The sequence below is a fragment of the Carassius auratus genome, chromosome 21, assembly GCF_003368295.1.
Source record: "Carassius auratus strain Wakin chromosome 21, ASM336829v1, whole genome shotgun sequence".
NCBI lineage: Eukaryota > Metazoa > Chordata > Actinopteri > Cypriniformes > Cyprinidae > Carassius > Carassius auratus.
Window position 1 is genome coordinate 25,069,722 of NC_039263.1, and position 13,861 is coordinate 25,083,582.

General features: G+C 34.2%; 1 protein-coding gene across 3 annotated transcripts in view; it reads right to left on the minus strand.

Moving 5' to 3' along the window:
- The window catches only part of tcf4 (transcription factor 4), a 162,976-nt gene that overhangs the window by 35,433 nt on the left and 113,682 nt on the right, over positions 1 to 13,861 (minus strand). For all 3 annotated transcript variants that reach the window (XM_026196960.1, XM_026196959.1, XM_026196961.1), the window contains 2 exons: positions 12,227 to 12,303; positions 11,908 to 12,114 (listed from right to left, as the gene is read on the minus strand). In XM_026196960.1, coding sequence (XP_026052745.1) covers positions 11,908 to 12,114; positions 12,227 to 12,303 — 284 coding nt within the window. The remainder of the gene's footprint in view (positions 1 to 11,907; positions 12,115 to 12,226; positions 12,304 to 13,861) is intronic.

Here is a 13,861-nt window from a genome sequence, read left to right on the forward strand (position 1 = left end):
TGCATGGAGTAAAATATAATATATAATCCACATTGAGCAGAATAATGTATGCCATAATGCAATGCACGCAGCATGCCACTTCCAAAGTGAATCAAGGTTTTGGTTAAATGACAAGTTAAATTACATTTAAAGATAATAGAAAGAGATTAAAGATTAAAAGATTAAAGATTAAACACACACACACACACACACACACACATATATATATATAAATGTATAAATATAATTACTCAAAAAAATATTTTTCAAATATAAATAATATAAATAAAAATGGAATAAGAATTAAGAAAGACAAAAATGCAGTTAATAAAAAATTTGTTCCTAATATTAATGGAAAGATAAAACATTATACAAATTAACTAGTCAAGAAAAAATAAAAAATACAATTAAAATAAAAAGTTGAAAATAATAATTTATATGTAAGAAAAATTTATTATTATATTAGTAACAAAAGACAAAAAATATAAGTAATAAAAATTCTAATGATTATTTATTAATTACAAAATGTATTCTATTTTTTAAATATTAATGAAAAAAAAGAATACACTTAAAACAAAAATGTAATCAGTCAAGAGATAAAAATACAAAACGAAAAGTTAAAAATGACCATTTATATATTCAAAATCTCTTTTTACAATTTTTAAGTCTAAATAAAAATTAAATGATCATTTATTGAAAAAAAAATATTGTCAAGAAAGAGGTATTAATAAAAATATTTTAAAATACTTAATAATAATAGTAATAATAATAATAATAATAATAATAATAATAATAATAATAATAAATATATATATAGTTTTGGTTTGGATGCATGCATACCGTATACTCCACATTTGACCAAATACATTACTGCATGTCATCAAAATTCACAAACTATACACAACACACACTTCAGAAACAGTGTTTAGTCTGTGAGCACAGCCAAACTCTCTCTCTCTCTCTCTCTCTAATCTTTCTTCTTCCTCTTCTGGTGAAAACACTGTGAATTTATTCAGGCAGGTAAAATCCAAAGTAATGTCCCATGGTGCCGAGCGGAGAGCGGGCTGAGTCTGGTCCATCTGTCTGCCATCACGTTCGCCAACACAACTGACAATTATCTTAATGCCCATATGCTTAATTGTGGGCTCCCTAATTCCCCCGACAGTACACACATCCAGCAGGAATTGTGATTTGGCACAAGTTTGCTTCCCTCTCGCTCTGTTTTTGTTTTAAGGACACAATCGTCTCTCTCTCTGTAATTCTGGTTAAGCCGCTGACGCCGTTGTCTCCCGACGGCCTCATGCAAATATCAGGAAATGTCACAGAGAGACCGAAGGAGAGCGGAAGGAGATATTAAATAAAGGCTTTCTGTTTAAAAGCAGAAAGTGAATTACTGTCACACACTGAAAATCATTCTGAGGAACTGATGGGATATTCTGATGATTTTAATTTGGTAAAATAAATAAAAAGTGGTTCAACGGAGCTAAGAGAATAGAAAGGTTTTGTAAATTTATTAAAATAATTTATTAATTAACATGCATGTGCTGGAGGATTTTATGAATGGTGATTTGGTGGGAATTCACCCAAAATATTACACAGTTCCATCACTATTCACTCAAACTCATCTCATTCCTCATGTTTTCACCAAACAAACACAAAAATAGACCATTTCTATCAGGGAAGAAAAGTACAAACTAAATTCCTGTAAAAATATTAGAATTGTAGCCTACATCGGTGTTAATATTAGTCATATTATTATTGATTTCTATTTTAAATAAGCTTTTATTTTTTCATGTTCCTAATAGTTTTTTATGCTTTTTATTATTATTATTTTTTTAGCTTTATTTTTTATTTTAGTTTTATTAATTTTAGTACTTATACATATATCATTTATTTGCAGAGGCAACATTTTATATTTTCTGGTTTTTGTTTTTCATTTAATATTTATACTTTATTTTTTCCATTTTATTTAAATATTTCTATAGAACTTTTTTATTTCAGTTTGAGTAATTTTAATACTTCATCTTATGTCCAGTTAGATGCCAAGGCTATATTTAAATTTTTAATTTTGAGTTTTTTATTTGTTATTTGTTTTTTTGTGCCTTTTTACAATTTTTGTAAACAATTCTAATTAGATTTAATTATTTTTTATATTTCAGTTTTATAAATCTTATTGTTTTCGCAGTTTTAGCACTTTTCAGTTATTATGCCAAGTTAATATTTCTATTTAGTTTTTTCAGCCAATATTTCTGTATTATTTTAATCTTTTTTTTCATTTCAATTAAGCCTTCATTTATTAATTGATTGTTTATTATTTCAGTTGCACGACATTTCTATTTAATTTAATTTAACAATTTAATGATTTTCCAATAACATTGCTCCATGCACTATAATGCACTTTAAATATTTAATACTTAATTTTAATGCACGTCTGCCTCATTGTATGGTAAAGATGAGTCTGGACATTCTGCTAAACGTTCTCTTTCGTGTTCAGCGAGAAGGACAATGGTGTTTAGCAGTAAATGATGACAGGATGCTGGTTTTTGGCCGAGTGATTGTGGGAAACTGGTTCTGCTGGAGTTCCTGCAGTCTCTCAGTCTTGTAGTTAATTAAGGGTTAGTCGTTAACCGAGACCTTAGAAGACTGATGGTGTTTATTTGCCACAGAGCTCTTTTGTGAAGCTGTGTGTGTGTGAGGAGAAAGATGAGGACCAGACGGCCTACTGACAGCAGCTGACAACACACACACACACACACACACACACACACACACACACACACACACACACACCAACACACACACACACACACACACACAGAATGGTTAAGAATATGAAAATTGATCTCATGAAAAGTGGCAGCAGAACACAGAAACAGTGGTTTTAAGTGTTTTATCTGTTCTAACAGACTCGTTTGGATCTTAATGTTTAACACACAATAATATATATATATATAGAATAACATATGTCTTTATATGGCATCTGATATCATATATTTTCCTTTTAGAGTGTTTTAAATGGCTTTTTTATTTTGATATAAAAGTTTGATGTTTAAAAAACATCATGATTATGACATCACAACGATCAGCTCATTAACATAAGACCGCCCACATGTACACATCACCACCCAATCATTTGCATTTGCATTTTTTAAAAGATTTCAACAAAGTTTTGGGAATATTCCTATTGTATGTAACCATTTTTGTCTTTATAATTGTTTATATTTAAACGTAACTTTATATTTATTCCACTTTAGTCATTTTAGTACTTATTTCAGCTAGCTGCTGAGGCAATATTTCTCATTTTCATCTCATGTTTCTGCTTTATTAAACAGATTTCGATGCTCATTTCACATTCATGGAAACTAAACTACAAATTAATTCAGAAATCACCATTTACAGACATCACAACTACGAACTCATTAACATAAGACCGCCCACATTCACACCAACACCCACTAGGACCGCCCACATTTACTCCAACTATGTAAATGAGCTAACCATAACAGAGTTCATTTACATAAAGACTTCAAAGAGACAGCAGCAAAACCAGCCTGTTTAATGTGTGGACATGATCCTGAAAATATGAGTAGAGATATGCATCTAAAGGAAAAAGAAATGGTATGAAAGCACAGATTATGGTATTTTAGGGAGGATCTGGAGAGACCGGCTCTGAGGAGGTACTCCAGGGTGGTCCAGGATTTCGTGACATCTGTGACAAGAACAGCAGACCTGGCTTTTAGCAAATTCCTCTGAACTACAAAAAACAAGGCCAAATTAGCAAAGCGCTTTCAAAGAAAGAGAGAAAATTGCTTCCTGGTGACTCTACTGAATTAAGATGATTTATTTCTACACAGATGCTCCGAGTCTAGAAACATCTCCTTCTTTCTAACGATTGTTGCACTAATTCATAATAATAGTGCAGTGCTGAAAAACTCAAGAGGCATATACTTGAGAAGCAAAACGACTGAAGATATTAAAACTCATTTTCTGATTTATTAAAACTAAGGGAGTGTTCGATTTCGATTTTGATTTTTTCTTTTTGAATTAAGTTTATTTTTCTGACTCCCGAAAATAGACAATAAATTATAAATAAAGTATAAAAAATGTAATATTAAATTAAATAAAACAAATACATAATAAATTAATAAATTAACCAAATATGAGCATAAAATAAACAATACACTATGATTTTTTTATTACAATAACAAATTAATTAGATAAAAATCTAAAAATCTAATTATTGAAAATTAAAAATATTATACGTATTAAAAGAAAAAACTAAATAAAATTTACAAATTTAAATTAGAATATTGACAACTATTCAAGACAAAAAAAAATATATAGTTATCAAAATTTATTTATGTATGATATATTTCTATATTTATTTTTATAAATGCATGTTTAATTATGTGTTTATCTGTGTGTGATTTCAAGGTTACAGGCCCAATCAAATATCCATCCATCAAATGGCCAAACAATAGAGTGACAGGGTTACATTGCTAAAAATAAACTGCTTCAGTCCAAACAAAAGCTGGAACAAGAATATCCTGCAGAGAAACGAGCGCAGGAAACATTCCTCTGTACTGAACAAACCAGCTTCCTGCGTGAGACGATGAGGCGGATTCTCAACACAATACTGTATTTAGCATCCGCATTAAAACCTGTACATACAGAGGTCACGGGGTCACGGCCGGAATTATGGGGCGACGGGGTCAGAGGGACGGGAACTTGCTTTAGACAATCAGACCAAACACTGAAACACTGTCAGAGAAACTCAGATCACCAGATTTAGAGCACTTTATGATTGAAAAAATACATTAAATAAAAATGTTTAAGAAAACTCTAATAAACGAAAAATAATACAGTTATAAAAAAATGAGTCAAAGCTTAAAATAAACAAAATGTAAATAACAAATATAAAGTAAAAATATTACAGACAAAATAAAAGAAACAATAAAATATTAAAGTAAATTAAATAAACAATATTAAAATAATATTAAAGGAAAAATGTATAAATAATAAAAATAAAAACAAGAAGTTAAAATATCAATAAGTTGGGTGTTGAATGCATACTTGACTATCATTGTCACTCCTCTCTGAAACTCCAAGAATGATAAAAACAATTCAGAAATGGGTTTAAATATGTTTGTTAATATAGTGTGTGTGTGTGTGTGTGTGTGTCACTGACAGTGACATCTGCTTTATGTCAGCACGACTTCTAGACAAACTCTGATTATTTCTTTCCCATGATTTCATGAATCTACAGCACACACACATACACACACACACACGCACGCATGCACACACACACACACACACACACACACACACACACACTGCTCTGGTTCTCATGTCTTCTCACAAGTTTACAGGATCCAGTATGATTTCTAATTTCATGAAAGAAATAAAAAAACACTTCCAACGCACTGGAGTTCAACAATGTTGCACATTTCATTAAATATTTAAAGCTAACAACAACTAAAACAATATAATAAAATGATAATAATATATAATGTTGTAAAATAATAACATAATTATTATATAATTTATGCTTCACTTAATACCAGGTTTAAGAGCATTTAAAATACAAATACATTAAATAAATGTAAAAATAGTTTCACTAAAAGATGTTTTTGCACTTTACACTGGCTTCATCAAATAAGCATTTGTGTTTCTGATGAATAAGAGACTGAAGATCTGCTGGATGATCTGCAGCTGTAGGGGGCGCCGGAGAGCTGATGAACACTGTGTGTGTGTGTGTGTGTGTGTGTGTGTGTGTGTGTGTGTGTGTGTGTGTGTGGAAAAGTGTGATGACAAAGCGCTCTCTGTATGTCTGCGTTTCCACGGCAATGGGAGAGGGGCGTCTGAGCAGCGAATAGTGCGTCTTTGTGAGTCCCAGACACACACACACACACAAACACACACACACACTAACAGGCGTAATTACGCGCTGTTTCCTGTGTTGTAGTCATGGCTGGCTGTTTGTGCGTCTCTGTGGCCCTAAACAGCCTTTTTTCAGGCTTCACTCAGTTACAAACCCCTGAAACCCATTTAGTGTGAAACACACACTCCTTCAAGTCATTTAAAGTACTTAAGAAGATACGAGTATAAATACGTTCAATAATTTTCCAGTGCAGTAAAATAAAATGCACTTATATTAAAAGATGCAGTGAATGAAAGTAACGTAATATCAATGATTTTAAAACATTTGACTTGAAAATACCACAAATATTCATTAGTTTCTATCAGTTATCTATGTCTGTGACTCTGAGTTATGTTGTGATGACATAAGGAGTCTTACTTGGGATCCCGAATCCTCTCTGATTAAGACAAAACCCCAATGAAATTTGGCTAGTGGATTTTGCATGTTGAGCCACTCCCAGTGCATACGGGTCACATAAATAAGCGACAGGTGCATCCACTCATCAGATTCTTGCTTCAGACCCAAGTGAATGAAGGAAACTCGACATTTACCAGGCGAATTCTCTCGTGTGCTGAAAGAAGAGGCTGTTCGGGGACGCGTTACGACACATTCAGCGGTGTCCCTGTTAACTCAGTGATTCCCCTGGTGTTTAATCTAAAAGAGCAGCTTCTGATCACCGTCCGCTCACAACTTTTTAAAGATTTTGCTCCAACCGTGTTCTCTTGGGTTTGGTCATCTTCTACTGACAGCCACGATCGTCATCTTCAGTCTCTGGGCTTCCAACACACTGACGATGCGTTCGTGGATGGTTCATGTGAATGTATGTTCATGACAGCACTGGGATCGTGCCTCTCTCTCCTCAAGGAGAGCAGAAAGGCACCTTCTGTCACCACCCATCTTGGTTTCCACCCATCTTGGGAGCTTCCTTTGGTTTGCGTTCAAGGGTTGGGCATGGCATTACAGGGTCCTCCCCTTCGAGCTGTCCCTGTCCCCCTGTGTCTTTACAAAGGTCTCAGAGCGTGGCCTTGCCCCATTGCGGGAAGTGGTCATCAGGATCCTCAAGTTTCTCAACGACAGTTGCGAGAGCAGGGACCTGGTGATCTAGCTTCAGGTCAATTTGGAAAAGAGCGAGCTCTCCCCTGTGCAGACAATCTCTTTTCTCTGTGTCAAGTTAGATTCAGTGAGTATGATGGCACGTCTCACCAACAAGTGTGCCCAGTCAAGAGGCAGGACGGTCGTACCGCTAAAACACTTTCAGAGGATCCAGAGCATATGGTATCCGCAGCCACAGTCACGCTGCTCTTATTGCTTCATATATGACCACTTCAGCACTGGTTACACTCCCGAGTCCAGAGATGGGCACGGTGCCGCGGTACACTTTGCTTTGTCCTGAGTGCCCTTAGAACAAGTGTCGGCATGTCGTTGTCATGTTGGGTGCCTCCATCTGTGTTTAGGTGATGTCGGTAGAAGGTTGAATCCTCCTAGGCCACCCCTGGTGCCCTCCTGGGATCTCTCTACTGACCGGCTCAATTGGGACGGGGACTTCCAAGGATGTGTGACAGTGGCCTACCTACTTTCACGTTGTCCTTAGACCCAAGGCTCCTACCTTGCCTTTCCGGAATCAGGTGGTGAACTTGCGGGCACTGCCCCCGGAGAAGGCAGCCCCAGCCCTAGTGTTGCTGTGTCCTGTAAGAGCACTTTGTATATATACGTGCTCTTACGTCCAGATACGTCCAGAACCCCGGCAGTCAGAGTCGGTGGAGCAGTCTGATGCCAGGCCCAGTATCGGTGTTAGCTTGAACTCATTCTGTCAGGAAAAGCTGGCAGTGGTTCCTCTCTACTCTCAGGTAAGACCAGCCTCAGAGTCCCATTCCATATGTAGTACTGCCCCAGGCTGGGGTCAGTCCATATTAGTGTCTCCACATGATATCTCCCTTCGAGTAGGATGTGGCCTCCATAGCACACTTCTTCCCTATCGTTACTGTCAAGAAGTAAACAACAAACAGGAAAGGCATGAAGCACCTTTCATGAAGGTCGAAATCCCTTCCCTTTAGAATTTATTTTCCGTGGAAGGAACAGCAGCGATGTACTCACCTTTTGGTCCCTTCGGGTGCTATAGTCAGTGAATTTGCACTGGGGCATTGGGAAGGTTAGGACTTTTGCATAGCACCTGTCTGACACGCTGCAGCTTGTCAACACTTGCAACGTCATAGAGTTGTGACGGGGGCAGGCTGTGGTGCTTTCCATGGACCCCTAATGTCGTTACGACATAACTCAAAGTGACGGACAGATAGGGAACGTCTCGTTTATGTACGTAACTCTCATTGCCTTATGGAGGGAACGGAGACTTTATGTCCCCGTGCCACTACCTCGAACAATCGCTGGTTGCCAGGGACAAGTTCTCGGCTCCATGGCATAAAACTTGATGAGTGGATGCACCTGTTGCCTATTTATACCCGTCTGCACGGGGAGTGGCTCAGCATGCAAAGTCCACTAGCTAAATTTCATTGCCATTTTCTCTTAATCAGAAAGGATTCGGGCTCCCAAGTAAGACCCTTAATGTCATCATAACATTATGTCTGCGTTCCCTCCATCAGGGAATGAGGGTTACATACATAACCGAAATGTTATCTTTAATAATAGTGTGTTTTGTCTCATTACACTGGCAAATTTTCTCTGTTTTAAGTATAAACAAGCTAAAAACTAGTGAAATAATTAGCTGGTGCAATAAACAAAATATAAAAAACTAAGTAGGACAAGAAGTCATAATATCTTAATATGCACAGCTGCCTCTCAAATAAATGCCTCTAGTTTTAATTTGATTTCTATACATTTTGACTGGAAATTTCCTGTTTATGGCAGTAATCTTTCATTTTCCGTAAATCATTTTGTCGCAGATTTTTCCTTGTCTTAATATCTTACGCAGAGCTGCTTTTCAAATAAAATAATAGATTTAACTAGAAAATTACAAAAATACTTACTAGTTTACAGCACTTCATAACAGTTACCTTTAATTAGAGTGTATTTTGTGTAAATTTTATGTATAAACAAGTTTGCTAGTGTAATAAAACTAAATGCACTTACAGTATATTAAAAAGCTACCATGGGAAAGCAATAAAAACTTTTTATTTTTGTTTTGCTTCCCAAAAAAAATTTCTACTAATTCTTAAATTAAGATACATTTAGTTACGAAGTAAAAATGCACATTATGCATTTTATAAAAAATGTATCAAAATCAATCTTATTACATTTTGCATCTTAGTTTAAGAAAGTCTATAAAAAAAATTTGGGAATACATTCGCATAATATAATAACAGAGAGTGAGTTATAAGAATGATTCATATGAAGGATTGAGAATCAAACTTGATGGAACTCCAAACTCAAAGATGAATATCACTTAATTCTGCTGAACTATTCATTTGTGATACTGGGAAAGGAAGGTCTCCTGCACACTTTGGTGAATCTGTGCTCGCTGAAGTTCCCATACTACACTAGACGTATCATGTAACAGCCAGTTTGTGTGTGTTTGTGTCTCTCTAATCATGTGAGCACCTGTTTCCAGCATGAGCTCAGCAGCAGATCTCATCCAGCTGTTCACTCATTCACTTCTCATGACCCTAGCCTTCACTTCCACCGAAGCAGCAGCAGCATTCAGCTAAACATCTTCTTTTTCTGTTTGCCACAGAAAGTAAAAGAGCCATAGACGTGAAATAATGAGGATGAGAAAATTATGACTGAACCGGGTTATTATCGTTAACTAAAACTAAACTATAGTTTTTATTCAATAAAATAAAGTAATTGAAATATAATTAAATATTTCAACTAGTTGCCAATGCAATATTTCTCATTATATTTTGTTTAACTAAAAAAATTATAATAAATTAAAAATAACCATATATACATATTTAAAAAACAAAAAACTAATTAAATTAACAAAAACTCAATAAAAATTGTAAATGTTTTACTAAAATTTAAAAAACACTCAACAAAATTACTTAACTGAAATTAAAATTAATATTGAACTGTATATAAATTAAATACAATAAAATATATTTCAAAATATTAACAAAAACTGCAATAGTATATCAAAGATTGCTAAAATAACACCGCAACAGAATGCTAAATTTTTGGTGAACTGTCCCTTTAACAACACTAATCTGTGTGTGAGGTGTGAATCTATTACAATCCAAACAAACACACACACACACTGGTGCAAGTGAATAAATAAACAGCAGTGTCAGTGTGACACTGAGCAGAGATTCAGGACCTCGTCCACAGCGGAGCTCGTCCAATCAAACGCATGAGCAAACCCACGCCTGACATGTCATTAAAACAGCTCGTTAACACTGGAAACATGTACAAACTCGACCTTACAAAGAGCACTTCATCAGAAACACATCAGTCTGAATATTTACTCTTTTAACAGCCACTTTTGAGCGACCAGTACCCTAAAAAGTGTACGTTTTTACACTTTTGCATTTCCTTAAGGTGCATGTGCCTTTGCGAAACATTCATTTTCAATAGTTCAGTGCCATTTTTATGCATTTTAATGCAATTCATGTTCTGATGACTACATGAAAAGACATAAGCACATCAGAAATGGTTTATGTATAAATGTGCATGCAATAACGTGTATGTGTGTCGGACGTGCATTATATCTTCTTTTCTTCATGTATTCTCTCTCTGTTCTTTATTCTCTCCAGCTGTTCGAAGCTTTATGGATTGTTTTCAAGTCTTAAATGTGGAAAATATTACCAGCATCTTTCTTTTGAAGTCTTGTTCTCCCCCTCGCTCTGTTGTTTCCTATATTTAGTTCTGTGCTGCTTAACTTACAGTCAGAGGAGAGCCAACATCACTACCCACAATGCTCTGCTCCAACCTGAACTAATAACACTTAGACATCACAGGACCACATCAGTGACGTCATGTTTTAATAATTTTGCTGTGTGTTTATGTACTTTTTTTGCAGTAAAATTAAACAGCTAAACAATAAAAATCATATTGTATATAACTAATTTTTATTTCAGTTATATAAATAAAAATGTCTCCTGAAATAATAAAAAAACTACTTGAAATTCTGAAATGTATATTCATTTTTATTTTTATATATTTTTTTAATATATATTTTATTTATTTATTGTTATAATTTTTCATCAAAACCCAAAAAAGAAATGTTGCCTTGGGAATAATCATTTATTTAATTTCAAGTAACAATTTTTTATGGTTTTACATTTCTTTATAATAATAATACAAACTGTATCAGTTTTCATTTTTATTTCACTTTTACATATTTTAACACATCAAGTTAACAAGATTAAACTGTTTCATTGAAATATCGAATAAATTCCTTTAAACCTCCTTGAAAAATTAAAATGTCATATTTTTAAATGTCTTTTTGATCGATTTGTTTTAAAGATTTTACTTAAAAAATCTTAATATTTTTATTCAATCTAAAATAAGTTAATATGTAATTTCGAGTAACATTTTTCAAAAATAAAACAAAATAATATATTTTTTAATTAATTCTTATTTAGGTTTTAGTAATTTTAACATCAAGTTATAATAAATGAGAAATTATAATTGTTTCCTTGATAACTAGCTGAAATATTATGCAATGTTTTATTTATTTATTTAAATTCTTTTAGAATTATATGTCCATATCGTTTTTTTTTTTTTTTTAATAATTGATTTCTATTTATACATTTTTATTTAAATACTAAAATGAAAAAAAATGCTGCCCTGTCAACTAGCTGAAATAAAGTTTGATTACACTTTTTAAATATTTTTTTTTTCAGTTAAAATATATTTACACAGTGTTTTTTTATGGTTTCAGTTCTAATTATTATTTCGATGATTGTAGTTTTTAAGTATCATAACTAGGTGGCGCTGCACACATGATGTGTCGACACAGACAGACTGATCTAGACACAGAGAGATGCCTGACTCTCCGCAGGAAGTGGCTCCAGACGGCGGGAGCTCAGAGGTCAGAGGTCAGCGGCTCTTACCATGAGCGAGTGTCTGTTGGAGGGCAGCAGTCCGCCGCTGTATCCGGCGCTCAGGCTGCCCATGGCTCCGTTGTGAGAGTGAGACGGAGTGATCAGTCCGTGCATGTCTGTGTGAGCGCCGGGCATCGCTGTGGATCCCACCGCGTGACTGCGCAGCACATGGATGGCATCGTCCAGCCGCTCCAACCGGTCCTCGATGCGACTCTGCTGCAGGACAGAGACACACAGCCAGCATCACCAAACCTGCTCGTTCAGTCTGTGTGGTGTCGATCTCGTCTGGTAGGAACAGAGTTTGTGTTTGTGTGTCTGAATCTCTCACCAGCGAGTGAAGCGGCGGCTCGTAACTCGGGGACGAAGCTCCCTGACCGTTTCTGGACCAGACGGCTGAACTGGCAGCTGAAGACACAAAACATCACCATCAGCAACACTGACAAATGATGAGAAATAACAGCTTCAGGGGAAAGTCTTTTTTAAACAGCTTTGTTAATATTTTTAATATGATTTTTTTTTTTTACTGAATTTTAGCTGAACTTTAACTTTTTTTTTTTAAGTTTTAGTTACCTATAATATAATGTCAATGTTCAGTGCAGAATAACCAGATGACTGTGATTTGTATAATACCTTCTAATTAGTAGAAGTTATTACGTTATAACGTTATTATAGTTAACGAAAACTACAATGTAAATCACATGCACTCACACACACACACACACACACACAAATCGGTTACTTGAAATAAAATAAAATATATACATTTGTTATGCCAACGTTTCTAATTTTTTACTTAGTTAAAATGAAAATGAAAAAATTTAAATGAAAAAAAAAAAATCTATATGTGTGTACATATGCCAAAATTACTAAAACAAACTAAAATGGAAATAAAATATCAAAATAAAAAGTGATTAATAAAACCTCATAATATTAAGAAAAAAATAGATAAAACTATAATAGTCTCTGAATCATACTAAAACAACCCTGCATTGAAATACAATTGATATTTTTTTTATTTTCGATTTTTTAAAATAGTTTTTACTTTGTTCTACATTTTAAATTTTTTTATATAATTTTGTTGTGTTTTTGTCATTTTTATAACTTATTTTAATATGTCTGCAATAGCATTTTATTTTATTTTATTTTATTTTATTTTATTTTATTTATTTATTTATTTATTATTTATTTATTTATTTTATTTTATTTTATTTTATTTTATTTTATTTTATTTTATCAAAAATGAGGAATGATGCATTGGCAACTAGCTGAAATAAAACAATTTAAAATTTTATTTTTTATTTAATTTCAGTTTGATTGAATTTCACCGGAAGCTTCATGAATACAATGCTTTTGCTTTTATTTTTGAGAGACTGATCATTTTTTATCCTTGTTTATGTGGTCAAATCTTTCTTCTGGCCTAATGCATTCCCCTCATATCCTATAAATCATAATAAACACATAATAAACACCCAGTCTTCTGTTTGAGGAGCTGTTTTCTTGATGTGATGATCAGCTGGTGGCTCTTCCTTTGATAGGTGACGATCCTCATGCTAATAACACCTCGTTATTCTTTCATTCCCGAGTTAAGATGCAAACTCGTTGGCTGTGTCCGGTTCACATCGGTAATTAGCGAGGAGCGGCGCTCGTTCATCAGTTCTCTCTGACCTTCACCTGTTTGCGTTTGCGGCATCCGCTCATTACGTACGGCGCGTCTAATTATGTTGTGTTTTTTCAAATGGTACTTCTTTACAGAAACACGCATTTCAGACGCTTCCCTGTATTATTAAACCTCATTTCCAAATGCTAATTAGCACATAATTACAGCCACATTCATGTGCAAATAAATTTTGCATGTATCCGCGCCGCCGCCAATGAGAAAATTATTAAATTAGTTGCTTAAACTTCCCTCGCATGTTTAAGTTTAAATATTAATTTGCGGTTGCGCATTTAATGGTTGTCGGTC